The following is a 15,788-nucleotide window of genomic DNA, read 5'->3' as shown; positions in this document are numbered from 1 at the left end:
GCTTGTGTTTTATTTCTACAGCTTAATTGGGAAAGGTACTGCTGAGCAGCCTTTTTAAAGAAATATAAAATGGCATCTGGCAATTTCATCATCATTATCTTCCTCAGGATTTTTTTTTTAAGTCTAATCAGGTTATCAGCAAAAGCTTGTCTTACCTTCATTACAGGAAATGAAATATAAAATCTTAAAATCATGATTGCTTTATTTCTAGCTCAAAACCTAAGAATAATTTTGTTATTGTTAATAGCATAAAAAAAAAAATATCCAGCTTGTTCTATAGAGTAAATAAGATTCAGAGAAAAAGGATGGGAGAAGTTGGCCAAAAAGGAAGCCCCGTTGAACTAGCAAAGCCTTGATGCATGTGACTGCAAAAGGAATACCAATAAGAAATGTTTTTTTGTGTGAGATTCTAATATCATCAATCCATTTTCTAGACTTTTTCACAGGCTCTGATTCAATTCAGGGAACTTGGTGCAAGGATATATTGCAGACTATCATGAGTTTTACTCCACATAACTGGGCATCACATACACTAAGCTGTTTTCCAGCTCCTCTGCAGGTAATAGTTTCAAACTGATGATTTTCTAATTGGAAATACAGAGAATTTAGTCACTTAACAAGATCCTTTGCCTTTTGCTAGTTGGTGAGATTCTTCCCCTGTCCAGACTTCATTAATCTCAAGTCCCTAAAGAATGCAGCATGATTGTAACATTGCTATTTCTTCAGAAATGCATTAGCTTCTCCTAGAGTATTCTAAGGCCAAGTTTGGCCAACTGATACTTCTGGTGGAAGGTAAATCAGATCTTTTAAAAAAATTTAAAGAAAAAAAAAAAAGGAAAAAAAGTTGAAGCCTTTTTTCTTGTGGCAATTTGTCATGTAGCTTTGTTAGTGACAAAACAGTCACTGTGGTGTCAGAGTGAAGCAACAATCCTACCTAGTAGGTTTGTATTGTACAAGGAAGTAGGAGCTCATAAGGTGCTAAGTCAGGCAAACTTTTGCCTGTTCAGATGTTTTATTCTAGGCTCTCAGTCACAGCAAAGCCTACTTTATTTCAGGTATTCTTCAAGCAGAATAATGTACCTCAGGAAAGCCGTTTTAACTTGAAGAAGAATGTGGAAGAAGAATACCGAAAGTGGAAGTCTATGACCAATGAGAATGATATAATCACACACTTTTCTATGCAAGGTTCACCCCCACTTTTTCTTTGTCTCTTATGGAAGATGTTGTTAGAGACCGATCACATTAATCAAATTGGCTACAGGTGAGCTTAAAAGATGTGCTACTTCAAAGTTATTACAGTAGCATTCTCAGTTCTGAGGACATAGGCCTTGTGCATTAACAGTTTGATTTGTACTTTATTAATTCAGAGCATGCAGAGCATGGAAAAAAGCAGTGGAGCGAGGTATTAGCAAGCATATCATAATAATTGTGCAGTGTTTAAGATTGGTTACACCACACAGTGGTCTGCAGTGCATATTCTTCCTGGTAAGAGACAAGGATGTGAGGTGTTTGAATTAAGCAGTTTACTTGTAATGGCAGTGTTTCAGGCAATCTGAAATAGTAAACAGGAAATATAAAGCATTTATTTACTTTGCCTTTATACAGGAATAAAGGCCAAATATTTTTTTCAAAAAGCAAATGTTGGATTAAGATGAAAATTTTTTGTAGAAGTAGTAGTCCTACAGTGTTTTTACTTGTTCTCAGTAGTAACAGCATCAGCTCTAGCTGTGAAAAATAAATTCTTTCTTTTCAGTCCTTGTTAGATCTGTTGAAACAATTAATATTTATGATAGCATTTGTTACTCTTCTGTGCAATGAGGAAATACCAGTATTTTAATGCTATGGTTATATTAAAATGCATACTGCAGGAAGATAAAGTTGAGTTGCAGAAGATTGTCCTAGAAGTTGTATAACTAAAAACGCGTAAGGCAGGCGTGGATTCAGGGCAGAATACTATACATAAGAATTGGTGAACTTGAAGCATTTCTTCTGATTCGTATCCAGACTTTGGAAATCCGTTGCTCTAAGGCTTTTTTTTGCTTTGCTTTGGGGTTTTCTTCAGTTCATTTAATAAAGACAATTGTATTAAAACCTACTAACTCTTATAAAATAGACCAGTTAAAAATGTATTAAGAACATAACAATTGCTTGTTGTTTTTTTTTCTTTTCTTCTTTCCTGCTAGAGTGTTAGAAAGAATTGGGGCCAGAGCTCTGGTGGCACATGTCAGGACATTTGCAGATTTCTTGGTGTATGAATTCTCTACCTCTGCAGGAGGCCAGCAGCTCAATAAGTGTATTGAGATTCTCAATGACATGGTGTGGAAATACAACATTGTAACACTGGATAGGTTGATACTGTGTTTGGTAAGTATTGCCTTAGAAGATAAGGCACCAGTTCTTCACACAGTCTGCTTTCTGAGTCACTTTTGTAGGAGCAATCTTTTTAAAAATGCATTGGTTTTAAATAGCGACTATTTGCTAACCCAATAATCAAGTAAAATAACAGATTACTTCTGTACGCAATGTAAAACTCAGTCTTACAGTTCTCTGAACCTTCAGGGGAAGCTTTTCTTGGTTATTTAATGGCAACCATTGAATTGGTTATAATATAACAATATTAAATGTTGTTATTAGTGCTTTGGGTCTCTGATCTCAGAGCTATGCAATTATTTCTGCAGCCTGAAGAGGTAGAAGGGGTGTGGCATGCCATGATTCAGAAGCAAATGAAAAATCTTGTACCCATTAGAGTATGCTTTCTTTGCTTAGAATTCAACCTGTTTCATCAGAAAAGTTAGAGAGAAATGGCATCCTCTGTCTTTCCAGGTTATCCTACAAAACAAAGCAGAACTCACCTAGAGAGAATTAAATTTTCCTTCAGTAATTATCCTTTACTTATATTTTAAAATCTCATCTTAATGTAAAGCTGGTTGTTTGAATTTTAGTTTGGTTTTCAAACTGAAGTCCAAACATGTCAGAGTGGCCAGAAGTTTGAAGCAATCTTAACTTCATTATCATCACTTGGTTATTTTCAATAAGAGAACTGACAGCTAAAAGAGAGCTAGAATTCTTGGAGAACATGCTGTCACTGGGGAGTTTGTAAGGCTTTCTGCAAATGGAATAAAAAATGTGATGTGTACTTTTCACAGGATGTGATTGAACCCGCCTCTGTTCTATGCCTTCACTTGAAAAAATAGAGTTGAAAGACGATGTGCTCAGTGTGAATTTGTGTGCAGATGTACCTAATGTGCAGCCAAATCTGCTAGCCAATGTTTAGGGGTTATAAAGCAGACAGCGGTGTCAACTGTAATTCCATGTTTTCTGATCCATTTTGTTTAAGGCTATGCGTAGTCATGAAGGAAATGAAGCTCAAGTCTGTTACTTCATAATTCAGTTACTCTTACTCAAGCCTAACGATTTCAGAAACAGAGTGAGTGATTTTGTGAAGGAGAATTCTCCGGAGCACTGGCTGCAGAATGACTGGCATACTAAGCATATGAGTTATCACAAGGTATCAAAGCTAATAAAATTCTTTTATTGTAATACTTTCTGTGGAGTAGTTATCAGCCAGAGAGTCTTTTGTCCTGTAAATGACAGGACAGCTCTGTCAATTTTTGGAGTAAGTAATTTATTTGGACTAGTATAAGAAAAATTAATCACTATATTTATGTAATAGTTAAAATTATAATGCAATGATATTCAAAGATAGAAGCAGCTGAAGAGTTGGTTGGAGATTCATTCCTGCTCATCTAAATCCCATCATTTTAAAATCTTGATTTTACTGAAATTCATTTAGAACAGTTTTTGTGCATCAGAGAGAAGGTATTTCCTTCTGGTGTTCTATGACTATAACAATAGTTAAACCTATGCTTTCTCCTAATTATTAAAGCTTCTTCCATCTCTTTTGTGGCAAGAACATGATATCCTGATATGTTAGGGAAAAGAATTGCTGAGATTTTAATGCTGCTGTAAACATAGTGGCTTCTGCTGGCTAGAAAAGGATGTACCAATGGAGTCTTCTGTCAAATGATAAATCAACACTGAGATTAAATAGATACAAGCAAACTCTCATGTAGCTAAACACATACAACCTAGTTCTGATCCAGAAGCTATTTGGTCTGTATTAGCACTCTGCTTTAGCCATACAGTGTCTTTTAACAGTGCCTAAAAGCATAAGGGTAGCAGGGAAGCAAATTGCTCTGACATGGCTGCACAGATACTAGACCCAATCTGCAATATAGACATTTCAGTCACAGGTGAAACACTATAAGCTCAACCTTCAGCTGTACTCATCTGGTATTTGAGTACACTCCGGTTCTTTCCCAGGGAGTTATTACATGCATATCATTTCTAGTGTTCTGATTCAGTATATGATGCAGAAACTTTCAGTAGTGCTGATTTTCCCTAGATTTTCTCTTAAAATACTTGACAAGGGACACATAAGTGCTAGCTGCTTTCAGCTTTGCCTTGGGATGCTTAATGTTCTCTTATGCCCATTTAGAATGGTGGTGAAACTTTGTTTTGTTTTGTTTTTTCTGAAGAAGTTGTTATCTACTAGTCTAATACGTAAATAATTTCACTCAGAGTTGAATTTTCTTCGGTAAGCTTTACAGTGAAATCATCTCACTACATTCATATCTGATAATGAGGGTTATGAAGTGTCTTTTTAAAGCAAGGTAGATGCTGAATATTTAATGCACTGCTTTTAAAGAAAGAGCTTTTGATTTTGTTGGATTTCTTTCCCTCCAGAAATATCCTGAAAAGCTGTATTTTGAAGGCTTGGCAGAACAAGTCAATCCCCCAGTTCAGATCCAACCCCAGTACCTACCAATTTATTTTGGAAATGTATGCCTGCGCTTTCTGCCAGTGTTTGACATTGTAATCCATAGATTTCTGGAATTGCTTCCAGTGTCCAAATCGCTAGAAACTTTATTGGATCATCTGGGAGGTTTATACAAATTCCATGGTAAGTTGTCTGTGAATACAGTTTTATTCCTGTTGCAATCATTCTATTCTCCTTCATCTCCTTCGTTCATAATTTTCATCTACTAGCACAGCAGTGTTTTAATCCTTCCCTATTCTGTAAGCCCTGTGTACATTTCCACAGAGTGGTACAATCCCTGTTTAGTGAACTTCAGCCTACTAACAGTGAACTTGCTTTTATTCAGGTAGCTCTTGCTAATTCATGTTTCCTTTACACCTTTCCCTTTCGTTCCCTTCTAGTAGTAACTACTTGGACCTGTGTCCTAACAATGCAGTTCCTCCATCTATCCTTGTTTAAGATTCAAATAACTTAACCTGATTTTTTTTAACACTTTTTTAACAGCACTTTTATAATAAGTTTTTGTATAGATGTCATTGCTATGTTATGCCCAGACAATTTACAATATTCTTTCTTTACTCTGACTTCATACCTGGATTCTTCCTATTTAATACCTTTTATATGAAGAGATGATTTAGACAGTTTACTTACAAATATATTAGTATTATCATTAATATATGAACTGTTAGTAATAGTGACTTTCTTTGCTCAATTTCTACCCTTCTGCACACATGTTAAAGTGTATGTACAAAACAAAGGCAAATCAGTGTTGTAGAGCATAGTGAAATAAAGAATGTGAATCAATTCCATATGTGCTGTTTTTAAATACATACAGCTTAGTCTTGTAGAGTTCTTGATTTTAATTTCCTGTTTGCCACCATAAACATAATAGTGATGCTAGGAGTTATTTCTGGGTTTTGTTGTTTTCCTTTTCTTCTTGGCAGACCGTCCAGTGACTTACCTGTACAACACTCTTCACTATTATGAGGGGCATCTCAGAGAGCGCACAAACCTCAAGAGAAAACTTGTTCATGCCATAATTGGCTCTCTCAAAGATAATCGCCCACTAGGCTGGTGTCTAAGTGACACTTATCTCAAATGTGCTATGAATGCCCGAGAAGAAAATCCGTGGTTTCCTGATGACACTTACTATTGCAAGCTCATTGGAAGACTAGTAGACAATATCCTTCTTAAAGTTTGCATTAAGTAAGCTGTGCCAATGTCTTATAGCTTCACTTTATCAAAACATAAAGTTCAATTTCTGTCTATCCTGATATGAAATAAAGCTTGGAGTCTTTATTTAGCTGCATATATCAGTCTAAATTCATATTAGATTACTTCAATGTACTTTTTTTTTTTTTTTAATTATTATTCTACACAGGGACTGTGCTGCCCTAGTAAAAACATCTTGAAAAATATGGTGAAAATGAAGTACAGTCTTTGTATAAATACTTCACTGTTTAATGCATCACTTATAAATACAAATACTCATATTTACGCATTCTGAATTGAATTCTAATTGCCACATAAAATCAGCTTGATACAAAGCATGAGTATTTAAAAAAAAGTGTAGAAAATGAGGTTACTTTTTTCTAATGCCATTATCAATATTACTAAAAATAACATATTATAAGCAGTGCCAGATTTAAGATAGTATATAACTAGCTGCGTCTAGTTGAAGATTGGTATATGTGCTGTTAGCAACTGCTGAGAATCTGTTTTTTAGGAGGGAAAAACTGGAAGTTATATTTTTAACACAAACTTACATTTTCTTAATTGCTGCCTTTTATTAGTTTTTACAGTTATGACTACAGCTGATTTAAATTTCTATGGAAATAGCTGGTGAACCCATGCAGCTATGTTTTTAGAGAACAGCGCTAGTGGAATCTCGCTGGATATTCTGGGTCAGCTTTCTGGGTCACCTTTATGGAAGTTGACCAATTTTCTGGATGTTATGTGTCTTCCTTTATTCCTCTTCCCGAACTTGCCTTTCTTTTATGTGTAACTTGAAAGAAGTTTATTAGGTCTCTCTAAAGAAAGCTAAAATTATATAAAACCCTTCTTTTATGCAAATGTTAACAGTGTGTTCAGAGATCTTTTCTATATGTAGCTCAAATGAGTTAGTCTTGGTTGGGAAAGTAGAATATTTTCAGAGACTAAGCAGGTGCTTATTTTGCATAAACTGTCACCCTAGAAATCTGCTAGAAGATCATATACTGAAGCAAATTAATGGTTTCAGATTATGCAGTGTAGAAATTTCTTGTTATTTTCATTTTCTTGTCTTGGAAGCAGATGGTAAATTAGATGGTTGGTGTTGGTTTGTTCTACCTCTTAATCGGGGAAATTTATCCTCTGCATGACCTTGTGTGTGTAGTGTGTTTATAGCTATGTATTCATGCAGTCCTTCAGTGATTGAGTGTCATGGCCTTATATTCATACTTTTGTCCATATGTCTTATTTTTATGAAATGCCATTGTTTTATTTGTTCTCAGTAACTTACCTTTCAATTCAATTCAACTTAGTATGTGTGGTGTGTATATATATTTTTAAGCAGTGTGCTGCTTACACTGGTCTGTGTTGGGGCAGCTTTTTTTTCCTTAATCACTGTCACCTATGGCAGGCAAATCACCCGGTCCATTTCCAAATTGTGACTGGAGATTCAACGAGTTCCCTAACCCAGCTGCCCATGCCCTCCATGTTACCTGTGTTGAGCTCATGGCTCTGGCTGTTCCGGGGAAGGATGTGGGCAATGCACTACTGAATGTTGTGCTGAAGAGGTACGTTGGCTCTCTGAAACTGTTTTCTACAATATATAATACATAATTAGAGATTCTAAGGTAGTCTGTGGTACTCATTTTATTAGGTTTTTATAATTTTTTAATTAATTATAAATACTTGAAGTTTTATAGATAAAGTATTTTTCGAGGACAAACAAGGCTACAGGGATCACGCAGAAAAGTCATGTGTTATATTTCTGTGCTGTAGGGGCTTGTGTGTGCTTCAGGAACAGTTGATTCAGCATGATCCCCTTAAAAGGCAGAAGGATGACCCCGCACAGACAAAGAACTTATCCAGTGGGTTCAGTGGCAGAGAGGCTGGAAAAAGTCTGGCGTTCTTTCAGCTGTGCTGGGAGGAGGACATTTTATCAGTTAATATCACAGGATCTTTGAACACAAAGAAAGGGGCAGGAAGCATTGTCAGGACTGAATCCTCCTGATGCTAATGTAAAATCAGAGGTACTTTGAAACAAGTGGTATGCCAACGCTAGCCTTTTGTCATGATGCATTAAGTTTGACCCATAGCTGTTTCTTGCTCAGCCGCTGTGAAAAGAACTGAAGTGAAAGAAAGGACCTAGTATTCTTGCAGCGATTCAGATGTCATCTTGGAGCAATGACAAACTGAAATGATTGGTTTTCAGCCTCATTCAGCTTAGTAATGTATTATTGTTAGCTCTGTTTGGGGCACATGGAAGAGTCAATAAAACCTATTTGTTAGGAAGAACAGTGTGATAACAGCCTTTGAAGCTACTAACACAAAATCATGCCTGAACAAAGTTTTGCAAGCAGCATCACAATGGCATTTATACTGTCTGTTGGCTCTTCTAAATACCTGTATGTGTGTAGTTCTCTCAACTTGAGAAATATTCTTTGCCTAAGTATACCTTGTCTTTAGGTGCACCAGAAGCACAAATTGCAATTGTGAATTTCAGAGCTTCAGTTTTCTTTTTCTCTGTCTCTAGTCAGCCCCTGGTGCCAAGAGAGAATATCACAGCTTGGATGAATGCGATTGGACTAATTATCACAGCCTTACCAGTGAGTCAATATCTTGTATTTTAAAATAAAAAAATCTCGTCTTCCATGTAAGGTTTATCATCTTTCTAGAGTATGTTGTGAAAGCTTCTGCAGTTTGCAGTGTGATAGCCAACATCTGTAGATTCCACAGAGAGCTATTCAGAAGGCTGCTTGTATGTTTGAGAAACATCTGCTCCTCCAGCATGGAAAAAATGACCAGGTTTTCTGTCTTTCTTTTATGTTTTGAGGCTAGGGTGAAAAGAAGTAAATCACTCCTATATAAAAACATAGTTAAATGTCACGTGTAGTATTAATTGAGAACTGGAACTATGAAATAAGGTCTGTAAGGATTCTGATGCAAATCTAATTTTCTATTAAAGCTTGCACTTGCATATCCTGTATCTCTTAAACCATATGAGTGACATAAGCCTACAACTGCAAAAGCAAATGTATGCAGTATTAGAGTTTGTGTATTGGTAGAAACTTTGATCTTCTGAATATAATGACTCTTGTAACCTGACCAGGACTGCCTGACTAATTTTGATCGTGCTTACCTGTTGCTTGTATGTGCAACAGATAGCCTTTCTTTTCACTTCTTTTCCCCAACAAAATGGTTCCTTTTCTTGGAAGAAAGCCAACATGGATTTAATCCTTATTATTTTTATAAAGCTTCTTATGCTTCCTGTTCCCTCTCCTTGCATCTTCATCTATATTCTTTGACTTTTCTACCGGTTTTTGTTTCCTGTTTCCTTCTTGGATTTTTGGTCTGTTTGTGCCAGAAAACTCAGAAAACTCTCAGTCTCCTTCCATTAAGGTTTTTTGCTTCTGCTCTGCTTCTCTGGCGACCTTTGTATTAGCTGACTAAATAATTAAATTCATAAAATACCTCTTGACAATGCCACACCCTCGAGTGTGCCATATCCACTAACATGGATGCTTTCTGTATTGTGCTTCTTAATTTTCATGTTTGTCAGACAGGTTTGTAAACTACTATGTAGTCAAAACCTTTTTAGAAATGCAATAATAGTAGAAAGAGTTGAGGAAGCATTGTCTTACATGGTGTTCTTTTCAGAAACAATTCTGACTTTTTTTTTTTTTTCTAGGAGCCATACTGGATTGTTCTCCATGATCGCATTGTAAGCGTTATCAACAGTCCCAGCTTGACATCAGAGACAGAGTGGGTTGGTTACCCATTCCAGCTGTTTGATTTCACAGCATGTCACCAGTCTTATTCCGAGATGAGTTGTAGCTACACTTTGGCTTTGGCACATGCTGTCTGGCATCATTCTAGCATTGGACAGCTTTCTCTCATTCCTAAGTAGGTGTAAAGATATTTGATGATTTAATTTGTCTTTTAAATTCCATGCATATTTTAAATAACAAAGCTGTACCTGTAGCACTTACACTAGCAAATACGTACAGGGGAGCTCCAAAACTCGCCAGATAGATCACAACTTTTTTTCCAGCTCCCTCTTCCGGTGACATGATGCTTGTTATCTGTAAGCTTCGGGGCTTTTGTCTAGACTGTGACTACCTTTAATGAGACTTTTTTTATCTTGGTTAGCTTTCATGCTTTTATTCATTTACATTTGTCTTAAACCATTGACTGTAGCATATTCCTAAAGCATCAACTGTAATCAGTAAATGTATCCTTAATTCTAGCAAGTACCCTCTACTGCATGTTGAGATACTTTGCTAACTGAAGGATGTGGTAATGGTCCACTTAATCATTAAAGCAAGTAAAAAATACCACTGCATTACAAAATTGATTAGACTTTCCTCAGTGCTGTGTTAATGAGAGAACTAACAGACTTCACTTACTAAGTCTTAAAATATTGAACAAAAATGAAGGTGGTATGATGTATTCCTCTCAGTTAAACCTGAACCTTGATTTAAGGCTAGTGTTAAAACGTCAGAGGACAGCTTTTTGACTGTGTGTAGCGTTCTGCTGAGCTTAGAATCGTTGCCTGTTCTAGTCCAGTAATAATAGCTGGAAATGTTCCAGCACTTCACTGGAATAACTAATATTTGAAATAACTAATATTTGCAGAGCTACACTGTATTTTCTGAAATGAAGGCCCCAATCTGTGAGAGAGAATGTGATGTTTTGGCTAGAATTTGGGGTAGGGGAAAGAAGGAAAAAAAAAAAAAAATCCAGTTGAAGCAGTGTTTTGAAATACTACAGGTTCCTCACAGAAGTATTGATACCCATAGTGAAAACAGAGTTCCAGTTACTCTACGTTTACCACCTTGTTGGTCCTTTTCTACAACGGTTCCAGCAAGAGAGGACACGATGCATGATAGAGGTAAAGTGTAGCTCTTGGTCTAATTTATACAGTATATATTATTTTAGCTTTGCTGTTATATTACAAAGCAGAATCTGATAGAGATCTTTGGGAAACATTCAGAATTAAATTCTATACAAATTAAATAGTATTTTCAAAGATCTGAATTGCTGAGTTGGTATTCAGCTACCCAGTTAACTGTCAGCTTGGTTCAGGATAAAACACTTAGCTCTTTTTTTTTTTTTTAAAACAAACAAACAAACAAAAAAACCCCCCAAACCAAAAAAAGAAATACAACCTCCAAAATAGCAAGCAATACATGCTTTCTCTGGCTTTCAAGCTGCATGCAAAATATGCATCAGATTTGCTGCCTGTTTTAAAAGCTGCTATGCAGGGGAGGGAAGCGTGCAAGAGCTGAATTGTGAGGATGGAGGAGCACAAGCTGTTTCTTACCTTCATCTCAATGTGGATAAGGGTAGGGGAGGAGGAAAGAGATGGAGCTGACCAATAGGCAGATGAGCTGAAAAACAGCAGGTAGCAGAGACCCTTTTAGAAATAAGAGCTTAATTTGGGAATCCAAAGTCTTTAAATATCTGTGCTGTCAGTAAATATACACTAAGTCTCGATGTCAAGTATGTATCTTGTCTCCCTCTAGAGTCTGACCAAAATAACATACAGGTCCGCTACCACTACTCATTACTTTGTCATCCCCAGTTACCAATGTCTGTGCTGGGGACTTCACTCTTAACCTTCTTAGGTCCCCATTAGTTCCTGAGCTGCAACTCTCCCCACCCTAACCCCCCGCCCCCATTTCTTTCTAAAATACTTAGTTTGCATACATTGTCCTGTGAAGAAGTCAAAAACTGTAGGGATGCATACACAGTGGGAGAAGAGTTTTGTAACTTTTGTTCCCATGTTTTTGATATATCATGAACACACGATACTGTAAGAAACTGTATCAGGTAGTTAAATAATCATATGCCAGTGTTTCTGTATACTTGTTTACATATTTCCTTCAGTTTTACCCCTGAGTTACGGCCTTTTCTGGTTCTTTTTAAGTATACTTTGATATTATGAAACAAAACCTACATATATAATTCTTTAGGAATGCCTTTTATTTTTTTTTTTTGGTCTTAAAGCTACAATAGAAGTAACTCCATAAAGCAGTGCTTAAGTAAAAGTACTGAAGAGCAACAGAAAGTACTGTTTAGGCATGGAGCAGTATCATTTTATAGATTTTGGTATAATACTACAAATTGCTAGTAAGTATTGCTTTGACTGGTTTCTTTTTCTGTCAGGAAGAAAATTTTCTCTGTGCCTGCATTCTCTGTATTGAACCAAAAATATAAGAAAAGTTAAAAAGCTGTCATCTTTCCATGCTTTTAACATTCCCATACCACTCCTTTTTCTTTGCAAGGAGTTGATTTCAGTGTGAGGAAATCGTGAGGAGTTGCTACCCTCAGAGTATGCAGCAACTATCATGTGACTTAAATGACCAAGCACAAAGTTCAGGTTTCACATTGCCATCTTTAAATGGTCCTAGGCACACACATGTCTGCACACAGCACTTCCTTAATAAGTATATTGAAACACTGTAGTTGTAAACTCTTTGTAGAGGATGCTTGAACCATTAAAATGCACTGTATGCATTTGCTGAAGACCTTGCTGGAGTCTATATACAAGCTGAATGCAATAAACTGTAATATCTTCTCTCCAGAAGACTCAAATCTTGTGCTAAATTTTCCTAGTTATTTACTAAGGTCTACTTTTGCAAGTTTTGTAGGCACTTACTCAAACCATATTGCAGTCAATGATGTTTAAGCACTGATTATGTAGCATATACCAAAATACCATCATTGCACTCGCTGGAAGTTAACTTGGGAAAATGGGATAATTTAGTTAATCATAATGGGATGAGCTAGACCTGCCCATTTGCCCTTGTAAGAAAGTAAATAGTTAGGAATCACAGATACTTAAAAAGTAGTACATATATTTATTGCACTGTTTAAATGTATTTCTACTCTAAAGCATTTTAAAACCTGTGTTCATTTGGGGTGCTTTTTGTGTCTGTGGAAACAGATTGGAGTGGCATTTTATGAAATGCTTCTGAATGCAGATCGGTACAGCTCACACCTGAACTACATGGATCCTATATGTGACTTCTTGTATCACATGAAGTATATGTTTACAGGTGACAGTGTGAAAGACCAAGTAAGTAAACAGTAGATATCGATACTTCAGTTATCTTTCTTCCCATATAGCAATTTAATCTTTTTATGAATTATTTTCATAGGTAGCAGTACAACAAAATGCCTAACAGTTGTCTAGTGTCTGTGTGCAAACTAGGAAGTTGGTGCACTTCTACACATTTAAAAGTTTTACATGCAGAAGACTAGGTATCTCAGATTTCATGATTAATTTCTGTAGTCTGAAATTTAAGATATAGTTTGAGGGTGCTTTAAGTACTATTATTAAAGCAATCACTAAAAAATAAAGCTGTTGGATATTTCATAGCTTTTCGTCATTTCAATCTATACCTTTTAAGTTTTTACCTAATTTCTGATTCATTAATATAACTTGACATGTGATGAAAGCAAGAATGCATCCATGTTCAGTGAAAAATCGTTCACCTGACTTTAGTTTATAACAGTATGCACTTTTAAAACTGTCAGTTGTGTGAATTGTTTTGCAAAGCTTTCATGTACAACTGTTACACCAGGGAGGGTTTTTTTCAAGGTTCAAAAGTTAACATGGTAAATAAAATATTAACATAAATACCACTATTTACTATATCTTTTTCCTTTATTTGTTTTGCTAATGTGATGTTTGTGTACAGTAGTGACATATGTCAAAATACTCCTGTTTTACCCATGCATTTCTGTCGTCTTTTTTTTTTTTTTTTAACAGGTTGAGAAAATAATTTGTAATCTAAGACCAGCTTTGAAACTGCGGTTACGCTTCATAACACACATCAGCAAAATGGAACCAGCTGCTGTTCCACAACAACCTCTCAATAACGGGTCACCAGCACAACAGCCTAGCCAAGTGCCTGTTAATGTTGCTTTGCCAGTAACACAGTGAAATGAAGTGTTCGGTTGGCCTTGATGTGAAGGCTTCCTTCTGTTACTGATCAAGGTGAAACATCATCTGATCTGAAATCTGGTATGCTGTATGAAAGGAAAGAGAACCATGTACAGATTTCTGCTTCGTTTTCTTTTGCATAATGAAGCTGTCTAACTCTATGCCACAGTCTTCTTACCTGTTTATATCAGACACTAGATGAGGTATATATTGCCTTTCTCTGAAAGCACTGAGTAAAGATTCTTTACAAGCAAATACATGGATTTCTGAAGAGTTTACAATATCCTGCTACCTATACTCGTTTGAGTCACCTGGATTTTTCCTTTCTTTCTGTCTGTGATATGAAAGGACACTCAATGTATGTAGCGTAGTAGAAAATGGCCTTTTTAAATTTAGGTTCCGCGTTATTAAAAATTTCTATTCTTTTTGTCCAACAGAAGAATTTAAATTCTTTTTGTCTTTTGGGCAGACAAGTTAAGCCCTTACACAGAAATGGTCCTAGACAGAGAGATTGCATCAATTGTATTGAGTTAATTATAACATCTTTCCAAAGACTAAGAATGAGCCTTTGAAAATATTTGTAAATTTTGTATGTACAGTTTACATTCAACACATGAGCAGTGGGTTTGATCTAGCATCAATTACCAGACTGTTAGATTACTACCCAGAGGCTGTCCCTAATGAATCTATTGGAAGTCTGCATATTCAGTTCAAGCTGTGCTGGTTCATATTTTATCTTTCTGATTTGGGAAATGGTGTAGTTTTTATTAAGTCACATGAATTTTATTGATATCTTATTATATTTTAGATTTGTATAATATTTTACCTTGGTTTATATGTACTGTGTTCAGCAGGCTTTGATAACAGAATTGAAAGGCTCAGTGTTTTGTAAATACTCATCTTGTTTGACAAATGTTTTTAATTAAAAAAAAACCACTTTAAAAGACTGTATTAGTATTGTTAAGCTTGTTTGTTTTCCATACCCATTACCTTAAAAATAAAAATTGACCATAGCAAGTATACTTACATGTCCCAAGTTCTCTATCAGCTTTACAATAATGCCAATTTTAACCTCTTACAAATGGAGTCCAGATTAGTAAGGTCAGGTCTGATTTATATCTCTCTGTAAAAATTTAACAGTTATGAAAAGGAGTTGTTGATTGAATGGGTGGAAGTTTTTTTGTCTGTTTGTTTCTGAAGGACAGCAAACCTAGATTGCTGGAAACTGCTGTCATTTGTACTTGGATCCTAAATTCTGCCAAGTGTAATTTGAGTAACAGAGAACTGTGACTGCTCTTCAGTGAATTTGTAGTCTGATAGAAAAACATGTTTGCCTATTGTATGCTGTTACGTTTGGTTTAAAAGGTCTTGTATTCCATTCTAGAGTCAGGTGACTCTAATACCATTGGGCTCGAATTTGATAACAAGATGAATATAGTTGGTCTCCAAAAATCCAGTGGACCTTTACAGACCTTTCCATAGGCTTTCTGGGGCAGACCTGCGAAGCAAAATTCTGGTCGTGGGTTTGCAGACTTCGGTCAGCAGCAAAACTGTGTTAAGACTTCTCTTCCTAAACAGTTTTTGGAGCCCATGAAACGGCTATTCTGCATGCATGTTCTAACTGAGCTAATGCTAACATGACAGGCATCTTTCTGAATTGTCTTATTTCATATTGAAATAGTTTTGATGCTTGATGTGGAAGCCAGAGTGTCCCTTTTAATATTTAAACTAGCACCTGTTTTCAGTCACTGGGATTTCACAGATAGTATCAAGGAAGTTGGATAATCCTTCAGAAGCAAATCATGAGAGCTG

The 15,788-nt window shown here is 36.0% G+C and overlaps 1 protein-coding gene across 6 annotated transcripts in view; it reads left to right on the top strand.

Annotated features, from left to right (window-relative positions):
* MED23 (mediator complex subunit 23) overlaps positions 1-14,998 on the top strand; it is a 40,342-nt gene extending 25,344 nt beyond the window's left edge. For 4 of the 6 annotated variants that reach the window (XM_052784366.1, XM_052784365.1, XM_052784369.1 and 1 more), the window contains 12 exons: positions 435-559; positions 1,056-1,261; positions 2,184-2,364; positions 3,338-3,508; positions 4,747-4,963; positions 5,764-6,000; positions 7,431-7,596; positions 8,559-8,631; positions 9,714-9,928; positions 10,796-10,916; positions 12,975-13,106; positions 13,803-14,998. In XM_052784366.1, the coding sequence (XP_052640326.1) occupies positions 435-559; positions 1,056-1,261; positions 2,184-2,364; positions 3,338-3,508; positions 4,747-4,963; positions 5,764-6,000; positions 7,431-7,596; positions 8,559-8,631; positions 9,714-9,928; positions 10,796-10,916; positions 12,975-13,106; positions 13,803-13,976 (2,018 nt within the window). In that variant the 3' untranslated portion in view covers positions 13,977-14,998. Of the gene's footprint in view, positions 1-434; positions 560-1,055; positions 1,262-2,183; positions 2,365-3,337; positions 3,509-4,746; positions 4,964-5,763; positions 6,026-7,430; positions 7,597-8,558; positions 8,632-9,713; positions 9,929-10,795; positions 10,917-12,974; positions 13,107-13,802 lie in introns of those variants that run through there. The other 2 variants (XM_052784367.1, XR_008234762.1) reach the window with 2 other exon arrangements.
* The last annotated feature ends 790 nt before the right edge of the window (positions 14,999-15,788 follow it).

This window comes from Harpia harpyja, chromosome 4, assembly GCF_026419915.1.
Source record: "Harpia harpyja isolate bHarHar1 chromosome 4, bHarHar1 primary haplotype, whole genome shotgun sequence".
NCBI classification, from domain to species: Eukaryota; Metazoa; Chordata; class Aves; order Accipitriformes; family Accipitridae; genus Harpia; species Harpia harpyja.
Note: the sequence above shows the minus strand (reverse complement) of the source record. Positions and strands in the feature narration are given on the sequence as shown.